General features: G+C 36.2%; 1 protein-coding gene across 2 annotated transcripts in view; it reads right to left on the bottom strand.

Moving 5' to 3' along the window:
- The window catches only part of LOC5575476 (HIV Tat-specific factor 1), a 272,213-nt gene that overhangs the window by 205,028 nt on the left and 54,673 nt on the right, over positions 1-12,512 (bottom strand). For both annotated transcript variants that reach the window (XM_021843533.1, XM_021843534.1), the window contains exon 2: positions 6,869-8,015. In XM_021843533.1, the coding sequence (XP_021699225.1) occupies positions 6,869-7,996 (1,128 nt within the window). In that variant the 5' untranslated portion in view covers positions 7,997-8,015. The remainder of the gene's footprint in view (positions 1-6,868; positions 8,016-12,512) is intronic.

Below are 12,512 nucleotides of genomic sequence, written 5' to 3'. Positions count from 1 at the left end.
TCAATGTTACCCCAAATCAGTTGAATCAAAAAATCTCTGCAAACTATTTTTCTTCTTCTTCTTTGCATTAACGTCCCTACTGGGACAGAGCCGGCTTCTCAGCTTAGTGTTCTTATGTGCACTTCCACAGTTATTAACTGAGAGCTTTCTTTGCCTAAGTTGCCATTTTTCGCATTCGTATCTCGTGTGGCAGGTACGATGATACTATATGCCCGGGGAAGTCAAGGAAATTTCCATTACGAAAAGAACCTGGACTGACCGGGAATCGAACCCAGACACCTTCAGCATGGCTTTGCTTTGTAGCCGCGGACTCTAACCACTTTTTTTAAACATGCTTAAAACTTTCATAAAACAGAATATAGTTACGGGCAATGAGTGCTTTTTATTTGCAAAAAAATCATTTTCAAAAAAAAATTTTTGAGAAAATTCCAAAAGTCTGATCAATGTTACCTCGGCTTTTTTAGTTTTGACATTTGCTCCAATTGGGCCTTGAGAAAGTATGCAGGAAATGGGGCCCAGATAGCCGTAGTGGTAAACGCGCAGCTATTCAGCATGACCAAGCTGAGGTTCGTGGGTTCGAATCCCACCGGTCGAGGATCTTTTCGGGTTGGAAATTTTCTCGTCTTCTCAGGGCATAGAGTATCTTCGTACCTGCCACACGATATACACATGCAAAAATGGTCATTGGCATAGTAAGCTCTCAGTTAATAACTGTGGAAGTGCTCATAAGAACACTAAGCTGAGAAGCAGGCTCTGTCCCAGTGAGGACGTAACGCCAGAAAGAAGAAGAAAGTATTCAGGAATTGTTTCAAAAATTTCTGATAGTTTTGTTGAAAATTTTAAGAATTTTCTTCAAGAATTCCTTCATGACATTGTTAAAATTATATAAATTACCAAAAGAAAACAATACAAGAGGTATTTTCGAAAGATATTCAAAAATACTTTCTTATAATACTTCTTGATAATGACCAGATAAATGTCAGCAAGGATCTTTGAAGAAATTCCAAAAGCTTGAGAAAGTCTTTGAAGATTATTGTAATTATGTTTTGGAAAAATCTCCGAACGATACCCTGGGACATTTCTGTAGGGATCCCTTAAAAACATGGAGCAGAATCTCTGCAGCAATGTGAAAAAATTTTTTTGGAGTTATTCCTGTAGTATTTCCTGGCTGAAATTCTAAATGTACTTGAAGCGTCCATAAAAATTTAACTAGATGATTGTAGTAGTAATGCTTTTTTTAAGAAATTCATGAATAAATCTGTATAGATCCCTGTAAGAAATGTCTGGTGGATATTTTTATGATTCTCTACAGGAACTTCGTCAGAAAATCATTCGACTCTCGCCTTATATATGATCTCGCCCTTGAATCCATTGGTAGCTAAATGTGTAGCTTTAGGGCGGTTCAAAATTCAGTAAAGATTGAAAATCAAATCTCCCATATTTTCTTTACCATAAAAACAGTGTTTTGTGAAATTTTCAGGTTTCTAGGTGGTGATTTAATGGTGGCCCAAAGACGATCTAGGTTTATATGGAAATAATTATAAAGAAAGTTTAAGAAATGTTTCAAACACGTTAGTACAGGAACGTAAGTAGAAATTTATTATACCATAGTGAAAACTCATTCTTCAAACCACAATAAAGAAATTTGCTTAAGAGCAGGGCCGCATTTACGGGGGGTCCAAGGGGGCCATGGCCCCCGGGCCCCCACATTTTAGGGGCCCCCACAAAATGCGACTAAATTGATCATTATTTATCATTTAAGAATCACTATGAAAAGCGATGAACGGCGCAAACTTTTTAAATCACATCAAAAGATTTGTAAATTTAAGATTTCAAATTTAAATTAGAGTGTTATTCTTTGGCCAGCAATCTAAAAAAAAATGAAGGTTTATCTGTAGTGTGCAGTATATTTACCCCATTGCTTGTTCTAAGAGTAATATTGAAAGCTTACTTTCAATAAACATTTTGATTTCTTTACAAATGAAATTTTAATTGGACTAAATTAACCCTGTATTTCTGTATATCCGGGGTAAGTTAGACCTGCCAAAATAAACAATTGAATTATAAAAAATATCCACAAGTTTCAATCATTATCATTCTAAGTAGTATTTAAATATTTAAACAAACAATATTTTGAAAAAGGATTCTTTAATTATTACGTTATAATTTGAAGGAAAGTGAGTGTAAATTAGGTGTCTCTTTGTAACATTAACAACATTGTCATGTTTTCATAATATACTTTTCAATTGATGTTAAAATTGATTATTCAGTTTATTAGTTAATATATAATAAATTGAATCGAATTGGGCCCACTTGTCTCGAGAAGCGAGGTAATTGAGTCTCCAAACTTTTCTCTACAGTTTCAATATTTCATAGCCCATAACTTCCCATTTATGCAAGTATCAGCATGCTGCCGTAAAGAGATTGAACTATTGGATTTGAAAAATATTCGCATTTGGAAATTCAACTATTTGTCTGAACTACTATTTTTAGATTCCACTGGCCGCGGGGCACATTATTGTTTTCAAGCTTTCCAACACTATTTTTAAGCGGTATTTCCATCTCATAATATAATCAAATTCGTAGAAGATTGGAAGATTGGCTTGTTTTTTTTGGTTCTCATCCAATTGAAGTAAAATATTGTTGAAAAACTTTAAAAGTTTTCTTCAGAAAAGCAATTTTTGTCACTCACACCCATTGATCCCAACTTGCGCTGCTGAGGGTTTTAAGCAGTCCAAACACAACTTAAATTAGTTAAAACCTTATCCAGAACATAAAGTATGAAAGTTATGAGGAAAATTACCAAAGAGAGCATACTATATCATCAAAATTGTTTTTGAGAAAAAGGCCCCCACAAGACTCTGGCCCCAGGGCCCCACATTTGTAAATCCGGCCCTGCTTAAGAGAGTAGTTTAATTCGACGTATAGGAGAAGAGATGTTCATGAGTTTGTTTGATATTATAAATATATAAACAAAATTTGCTCAAAAGGGATTTGTTTCTTCAGCAACATCCTATATTAAGATTTGAAGAATGAGTATTTTCTATGGGATATATTTCATAACAGTCTAAACGTATTTGGAACATTTTTCAAAATTTCTCCATAGTAATTTCCATATAAACCTACTTTGCCTTTTGAATCGCGTAGCTTATTGATACTGAATAAACGAATGGATTTACACATTATTCATAATGCTACGATGAAGAAAAGATCCTCGTCTACCTTCCTGTAGTGATAGTTTTAATTATATTCCATTAATTTGCTTAAAAATAACGTGCTACACACTCGGTTACCAATGGTTTTTAAGGCGAAATCATAACCTTTGCAAGAATTGTTTGCCCAAAGTTTCACCTAGGTATTATTCCGAAGATTTTTTCAGGACTTCATTAAACGATTCTTTTACGGGTTTCAAGAAATTTCTTCAAGATATCTTCAAAAATTCAACTTGGAACTTTTCTAAGGATAACCCCAGAAATTATTCTGGAGATGGCTCCAGTAATTTCTTCTGGAAGTCTTTTATTAGACATTTTTGTTCAGAAATTCTTCGAGATTGTTGATAGGAGTTCTTTAAGGGATGCCTCTAGGAAAACACTAAGGATTTTTTTGTTCAGAAACAATTGGACAAATAATTTATAGAAGTAAAGATAACTTTGTAGTAGAATTATAGAAATCCCTTCTAACGTAAACAACATTTGTTTCCACAAGTTTTTGACTGGTTTTATTACCTAATTATTTTTGACGGCTTGAGCGTGATTGAATGATTTTGCATGAAAATTTCAAGCATGAGATTTGCGGAGCAGATCCCTTAATGAAATTCTTCCCACGGAAGAGCTCATTGTTTGAGATTTGAGCGTGGGTCTATGAACACTGAATAATTCCTTATGAATTCGTACAGAGATCTCCGAAAGAACTCCTGTATTCTTGAGGAAGTCTTGGACGAATCCAACCACTTGATAACACACCGAAAGGAATTTTTTGAATAAACGTAAGACGCAACTGAAGATGTATTTGTAGACATGAGCTGAGGAACACTGATATACTTACTGAAGTTAGATCTTTAACATTAAACTGTCTTGAGCGATTACTCGAGAAAAGTTTGAAAACGCTAGAGCAATACTCATAGATACTATTGGAGGAAATTTATAAGGAATCCCTAATCATTGAGTAATTCCTGGAAGAGTTTTCAATAACTTACCTGAAATAATCGCTGAAGGATTTTTTTGGAGCAATTCCTAAGTGAAAGAGTGAAACCGTGAATGAATTTATATGAAAGAATCCCAATGAAAATTGCTGGAAAATCCGTGTAAAATCTTCTAAAAATATTGTATAGTTCTTCCTGTAAAAATCCCTAATCAATTTTCTTTAAAAACTCTGGAGCTAACTTTTGGATTTTCATAGAAAAGCTTCTGAGGAATCTTTGGAAGATTTCCTAGGCTGACAGCTGGAGAAGAGTTAATGGAAAAATCGCTAGAGGAAATCCTGAAATAGTCGCTGAAAACTTTTCAAGGTAACTTCGTGTGGAAATTCAACAGCATGCAGTAGTTAGAATTTCTGAATGATCCAGGTAACCACTAGCTCGCTAATTCGCCTATTTGGACTTATCAGGCTATTAGACAGCTAATACATAGCATGTCAGCTGTGTACAATAATACGCATGGTGAGATAATTTCTGGAGTGATCACTAAAAAATTCCTTAAATGTATTCTAGAAAAATCTCTGAAAAAAATAAAGAAGAGATAAATAAAGAGAAGGAATTTCCGAAGAACCTGAGGAATAGGCGCGTTAAGACTTCTCAAAAGTCGGTAGAATTTTGCGCGAGGATTTATAGCAAGCAGCAAAAGGTAAAGACTTGTAGGACCATTCATTACGAATTGAGACTTGTTGTTAGAAATGCATTAAAACACAGTCAGGTCTCCTATTAGACGCTGGTGGGGGTGGCCACTTTACGCCCACCGCAATTGCTCTGATTTCTTCGAATCGATTCAGGAGAAAGTCTGTAGTATTCAGCTTACACTATGCCTCAGTAACAAACTAAAATTCAGCTTTATCCCACTAAAAACAGCTGAGAAATAACGGCGGGAGGAAAGTGAGTGGCAGTGTCTTATAGGAGACCTGACTGTAAAACGAAAATCTGCTGCCAGTCCTGATAATTTGCTAACATGGATCACCGGGAAGGTATACTATCTTATCGACCTTCCAGTCCTCGCACTGTTGACCATCACATGAAGAACTACGCCGATACTGTGCCTAACATGCGATATTTGTTGACCTGTGTTGTACAACAGAACGACTTTTCATAAGAGATCCCTAAGATAGAAGCTGAAATATTGTTGAATGAAAATTATGAGTATTGAGATTATCCGAAAATCAATTCAAGACGTATCCGAAAATCCTTCTAATTCTTTCATTAGTCTTCTTCTTCTTGGCATTACGTCCTCACTGGGACAAAGCCTGCTTCTCAGCTTAGTGTTCTTATGAGCACTTTCACAGTTATTAACTGAGAGCGTTCTTTGCCCAAGTTGCCATTTTTCGCATTCGTATATCGTGTGGCAGGAACGATGATACTTTATGCCCAGGGAAGTCAAGGAAATTTTCTTTACGAAAAGATCCTGGACCGATCGGGAATCGACCCAGACACCTTCAGCATGACTTTGCTTTGTAGCCGCGAACTCTAACCACTCGGCTAAGGAAGGCCCCAACTTCATTAGTATTCAAACATAATATAAACCTGAACTTCCCAACCGCAGACCGTAGACCTCTAGGGATCCATGCCGACTTTTAGGGGGCAATTAATAATTATGAGTTTTTTTAATAAGTGAATAATGTATCTATGAAAAATTTTCATCTCGTTTGCTTTGCAAGAATTCCAGGGTTCAGATTTTATATCAAATGTTGAATTTTAATACTTGCAATACCCAAATTGAACTAGAAAACGAAACTTACATCGTTCCTAGGGGTATCTCTAGGCGATTTCTGTCATATATTCAACTTATTGCTTCGGTTTTTTATGTTCCCTGGCGAGCTATTGAAGGTATTGTTGAAAATCGAAGTACTTCACTGTTCTCACTCAACCCATCTGTTTTTTTTTGTGGGATTTTCGACTGAAATCTAGTATATTGGATCACTAACCTTGAAAAAACATTCTGTCGGAGATATGATAAGATTTTTCAAGAGCTTCTGGCGGCATGCTAAATGATTTCTTCCGAAGACCGTTAGTTAGCCCCTGAGAAGCTTCTTAAAGCATCTAAAGCAGCATCCAGAGGTAATGCTTGATGTATACCTAGCCTGCCCTTGAAGTTAACAATAGCTTCGTGGCTTTTTTGGAGCCTATCCTTGAATACATCTTTCAATTTTTGTGAAAGTTTCTGTGATGTTTATCGAAAAAAAATTTATCGTGTCCCTTGCTGCAAATTGCTGGCGAAAGCGCATCTTGGAATCTTCTTAATTGTACTGCCTGATTTTTCGGGTTTCTGTAAGATCCTTTATAGAAGTTTCTTAGCGAACTCTGGCAAGATTGTGTGGACTTCAGATGATCTTAGCAAAAATCTTGCATTATGTGTGGAGGATTAAAGACGAAAAATTTGGGTGCATCTGCCAAAGATATCTCTTGATTCTTTATGAGATTTTTGGACAGTTTTCATAAACTTTGAGTTTAAAAGCATTCGTATCAGAGGTTTGCGAGAAATCTTTCAAGGAGGTTGCATCTTCGGAAAGGTTGGGAACCACTGATTTACACGAAGTCGCAATATTCTTTACAGAAGTGACATAGATAATATCACAAATGTAAATTTGCCTTGGTCCGGTAGGTATGAAAATATTAGGTTTTAAGTAACCCAAACCCTCATTAGACAATCCCAATAAATCTCACCTTGATGTAATGGCATAGACCATCGCCTTTCAGTGCCCCATTGGAATCGCGGTACAGTTTCAGCTTCAGCTTGTTCGTCCGGGGATCCTTCAGCACCATCCCACACTTGGACATCAGTTCACCGAACTCTTCCTCCGTAATGTCCAACGGAAGATTGGATACGTATACTTTCGTATTGTGTTCCGGCTTCAGCTCGAACCATTTGGGCGGTTCCGGAGGACCTTTCCGCTTTTTACCCTGAGGCTGGGTAACCTGCTCTTCCGGCAATGGTTCTTGTTCTGGAACCTCCGGAGGTTCTTCCTCATTTGTTGAACCTTCAACATTTTCATTTCCAGAAGCACTATCGTTCCCAAACCCGTAATTCAATTGATACCTAGCCATGAAATCGTCATCAACTTTTGGGAACCATGCTTTTTTCTCTTCATCCCAAAAGTGCACCATTCCTTCCTTGTCCCTATAATGGTGCACCCCTTCTTCATTGCTATAAACACTACCCTCTTCCGAAATCTGCTGCTTCGGAATCCACTGATTCGTTTCTTCACACCACCGATAGTGTTCCGTTTCTTTTGGATTCTCTTTGGGAATCCACTTTTCACTTTCCTCACACCACCGGTAATGTTCACTATCGAACGGAACCCACTCATTCTTCGCCTTGGACCACTTGTAGCGATACTTAGTTTCCGGATCGGTATAAATTGCTTCCCCTTGCTCGTCGTAAGAAACATGCTTCGCGTGTTTGTCTTCGGAATGATCTTCGTTATCATTCTTCGCACAAGATTCCGGTTCATCCACTTTTACCGAGGGTGGTTCATCACTACTTTTCGTCGGTGCCGGATTCGAAGCACTTTCCATTTCGATCACCCGATTTTCGTTGTTGGTGTTCTCCGAATCCGTGAGCAGGGTATCGGATTTCTGGGGACTTTCGGACATGTCAGCGATGGAAGTAGCTAAATCACTATCTCCACTAGTGGTTGCGGAGTTCTCCCTCACTGGATCACTGCTGTGGGTGTCATCAAGAGGTGGCAATGTTGGGTCAGTAATGTTGTCATCATCGTCATCAGCTGATGCAGCAGAAATGGGAGCAGCTGCAGAGGTGGAGGTGGTTGTGCTTTCGGCGCTGTCAGTCATGATGCGCGTCTGCCAAGCTCTGTTGCGTGGGGAAGAGAAACCAAACGATCCGGGATTAGCGATTATGATGACAAGTAGGGCACGGCGTGTATATGGGAAAGGTTTATCACAAAAAATAGGCATCGCTGAATCTTTCACTATTCCATTGGTTTTTAGCCAGAGGCGAATGAACCGGTCGGTTAAAAACCTCTATAATAAATTAAAACAAATAGGTTTTTAGCTACCATTTAACGTGTTCCACAAAAAAAAAACGAGGGATCCCGAACATTTTTTTTTTATTTAAAACTAGTGGTCCCGGCAAACTTCGTCTTGCCATCAAGTAGGCTGTTGAAAAGCGCCATGTGACGTCTCATACAAAAAAAAAGTTATATTCACTCTCGTTTTTCGACATTTCCGGTGTATATTTTGAGTTTTTTAAACACACAAACACGTCGGAACACTTCAAGAACCTAACTGTGGAAGAATCAGGTAAATCCTTTGACTCGTTCTCAAGTTATTTCGTGACATACAAACACCATTCCATTTTTATTTATATAGATAGACTAGTGGTCCCGGCAAACTTTGTTATGCCATCAAGTAGGCTGTTGGAAAACGCTATGAATCATCCCATATAAAATGACAGTTCTGTTCACGCCCGTTTTTTCGACTTTCCCGATGAATACACTGGGATTATTATACACACAAACACGTCGGAACACTTGACGAACAAAACGGAAAAATAATCATTCAAATCCGTTGACCCGTTCAGAAGCCATACAAACACCATTCCAGTTTTATTTATATATGTAGATAGATTTGTGTTCTTTAGAATACATTATTTTTAAATGTATTCATTGTGAAAGACAATTTCGTTGGTGTTAAGTTCGATGAAAGTTTAATTTCCATATAAAAGTTTATAAAATACATATATATTAGATTTTATCTAGTAAAAAAACAAAACTGTCCTATGTGATTTTGAGGATTTAATGAGCTATAGGAATCTTATTCGATTAGATATGTTGGAAGTTCGACTATTCACTTATTCGTACTGTGGAAGTATATCGAACCGAGTACTTATTCTTTTCATGGTTAGAATACATTGAATTTCTTCTTCTTCTGTCTGGCATTACACCTCTGCTGGGACATTGCCTGCTTCCAAGCTTAGAGCTCGTTGAGTTACTCAACCGTAATTATTATGAGGTTCATAAAAAGTAAAATTGATCAATATTACAACAGCCTACGAAAAAAATTAACAATTTTAGCGCTATAAGCCAAGATTGTTTTTGCTGTATAACAGTTGAATTGAAGCAGCGAACGCTACAAAAAACGAAACCTGTCAAAAATAGAACGATTAGCTTTAATACAGCTATAACCCAAACATTTTGCAGCTATACCAATCTAAGCTGACTATATTTTGTCTTTTATCGCTTTTGCTGCCGTTATAAAGCTGCAACTCAACACCTTACACAGTAGCAATCTAATGTTGTGGAATAAAAGTCCCCATTATTCATCCGGCTGCTTCTATGCAATATGTTTTGTTATGCTGCTTAATATGTAAATAAGAAGCGCTTTGTCGTTTGTTATACAGCGCACATACAGCAAAAAGCTATACAATAACAATATGTGGCGCAACTACACAGCTGGATGTAAACATTGCGTTTGACGTTTCTCACACTTTCACAGCTTGATGAAGTGGTATAAACATGGCTATAACATCTTATAACATCATTATACAAATATTACGTGGACCGTTTTCGATGTAGAAGAAAACGGTGTTTTTTCTTTGCCTATGATATATATACTGTGGTGGCAACAAGGATAGCGACGAGACTTGTGGATGCAGAGATCGTGAGTTCGATCCCATGCGGCGGCGGGTACTTTAGTTGTGTAACGTTGGGAACATTAAATTCGGATACATACGAATTGAGTTCCGGAAGCTGTGGAACAGCTTGAAAATAATATTTGGTCGATAATACAGTGAAGCTGTATAAAAATTATTTAACAGTTGCGAAATGGTTGAAAAAGCGCCTTTGGAAGATGTAATACAGCTACTATATATACTATATATATATATATATATATATATATATATATACATATACATATACATATATCGATAAAAATGATTTTAGGATATCTGGTAAATGTTTTTTCTAACAATAACTTGGTATTTATTAGCAAGCTTCTAATTTATGTACTTCAACAAGCATTTTTGGAAATATAAAATATAAATTGTCGAGTTTTCCAGCCAATTTCTAATAATCCATAATTTCGATAACCTCCAAAAACCAACGGATCTGAACGTTGTGTCTAGTTAGTATGAAATCATATTATTTTGGTAACTTTTTTATTACCACAACATTGTACAGGTTTTCTGTGCATCGTTCGACTAATAAACGATGCACAGAAAACCTATTTTGCTTTCATTGCTAAGTTAAAAAGATATTGTATGAACCAGTGTTGTGCAAAAAATCAATTTCTCACAACTCACGCTTGAGATTTTTCATGTGTGAGTTGTCAATCACGCAACTCAGCAGTCAAAAAATCATGGATGAGTTGGCTCACCTTTTTGACTCATTGTTTCGTATTTCCACAGATTACTCACACACGGCAATAATTTCTTGTTAGTCTGCTAAAATTATAGTAATCCTTTCTAACGTAAACAACAACATTCGGGTTTCCCGAGTTTTTGCCGGGTTTTGCAACTGAATCATTTTTTACGGTTTGAGTTGGTTGACTTGATTTTGAATCAAAATCTCAAACGTGAGATTTGCGAAGCAGATCTCGAATGAGTTTGCTCTCACGGGAGAGCGTATTGATTGAGGTTTGAGTGTGAGTCAATCAACACTGGTATTAACAAAGGGTTCACTTTTGAAAATAAACAGTCCTTACACAGTAAGAATTATATTACTCTCGTTCTTGTTATTAGTTCTAGTTATGTTACATTTTTATACTTTTAAAATTAAAAAGTATCTTTATTTTATCAAAATATTTAAACATTAGTTCACACTAATTCGAACAAAAAAAATTTAACCAGAATAATTTGGAGGCAATTCAACCATTTTATACTCATAAGTTATACAGAAGTATTGTAGCATTATTCCTAACGCTGTTTTCGAAAAATATTTGTAGTTTAAAAATATTAGTTACATTTACTTTTATATAACAAACTGAAATATTTTTATTCTATTTATGAATATAATTGTATCTTTTGTATAGAACAATTAATATGATCAAATAGAGTAAGATAATATGCTTTCAATTGAAAAATTTGTATATTTTGCTATTTTGCAATTTAGTTTATCTGAGCCACGAAAAGTTTTGTTTGAATTTTGCAATATTCATTCTTTTATATTTTTTATACCAGAAAGATTTATGAAACTTTTAGGTGCAATCATTCAAATTTTCTATGGTCACTTTGACAAATTAAGCAAGAAATGAAAAAAATTAAAGGAAATCAACATTTGCAGATATTAAAACTTATTTATTTACTTGTAAGTAGTCTGCCAACAAATGATAATAATACTTGATCCACTTACTCCACCCCATAAATAATATTGATTTATGAAAATCACATATTTTTCATTATGATTCACTAAATTAAAATTGAAATACTCACCTTGTGTTGCAAAAAATCAAAAGTATTAGATTTTAGACTGAGATACAATGGATTTTTGATTAATAGAAAACAATTTTGAAATTAATTGATTTTTGTAGATATCAAGTTTGCTTGTGTTAGTGGAGTAGTGTTTGATCCTTTGCTCGCGTCACTTGCTCCTGCGTGGGCGAGTGATGAACACTTGTTCGGCGTACAATGCGATTATCGAATAATATCGCGAATCCGGTTAGGCGTGATTATATCATGGATCACATCACCAAACATTGGTGACTCTCAGATCTCTACCTTATCCCATTAACCCAATATCGTTTCCATGACAACCATGGAGATGCAGAAGATTCTTCGGTCTCTAAGTAGTAACGGTTGTCTAACTAACATTCCTTCCCTTCCCCAATGACCTAAGGACGTGGCCGGCATCGTTATTGATTTTAAATATTTAAGCTCTCGATTTGTGCACATTGAGGGTAATGGTAAGCTAATCCCAAGCCCCATTCATTAAATCTCTGTGCAACCTCGATTGCTCTGGTCAATCACGGAGTAGCAACTACGAATTGTACGGTCATTTATGCTCATGCTCATGCTCAACAAGTTTGCTTGTGTTACTGTACGTGTAGTACCAGTTTTGCAATAGTATCCGTGTGGACGTGAGAATATAACCTAAAACGAAGCAATGGTGCGAAAACATTCAACATATTCAAGTATTTATGCTTAAGGTGAAGGTGAATCGAAGCCAAAGTTGTTTGAGCTGAAAACCTAATCGATTGGTCACCACCAGATAGTGACCAATCACTTAAGTTTTCATCTCAAACGGATGTTTGGTTCTCCAGATCCGTGCTCTTGAAAATTTGAAGTTTGGCTTCGATTCATCTTCACCTTAATATGGACAAATGATCCACTTACCCCACTGATACACTTCCC

The sequence above is a fragment of the Aedes aegypti genome, chromosome 2 (assembly GCF_002204515.2).
Source record: "Aedes aegypti strain LVP_AGWG chromosome 2, AaegL5.0 Primary Assembly, whole genome shotgun sequence".
NCBI classification, from domain to species: domain Eukaryota; kingdom Metazoa; phylum Arthropoda; class Insecta; order Diptera; family Culicidae; genus Aedes; species Aedes aegypti.
This window is presented reverse-complemented; position numbering and strand designations above follow the sequence as displayed.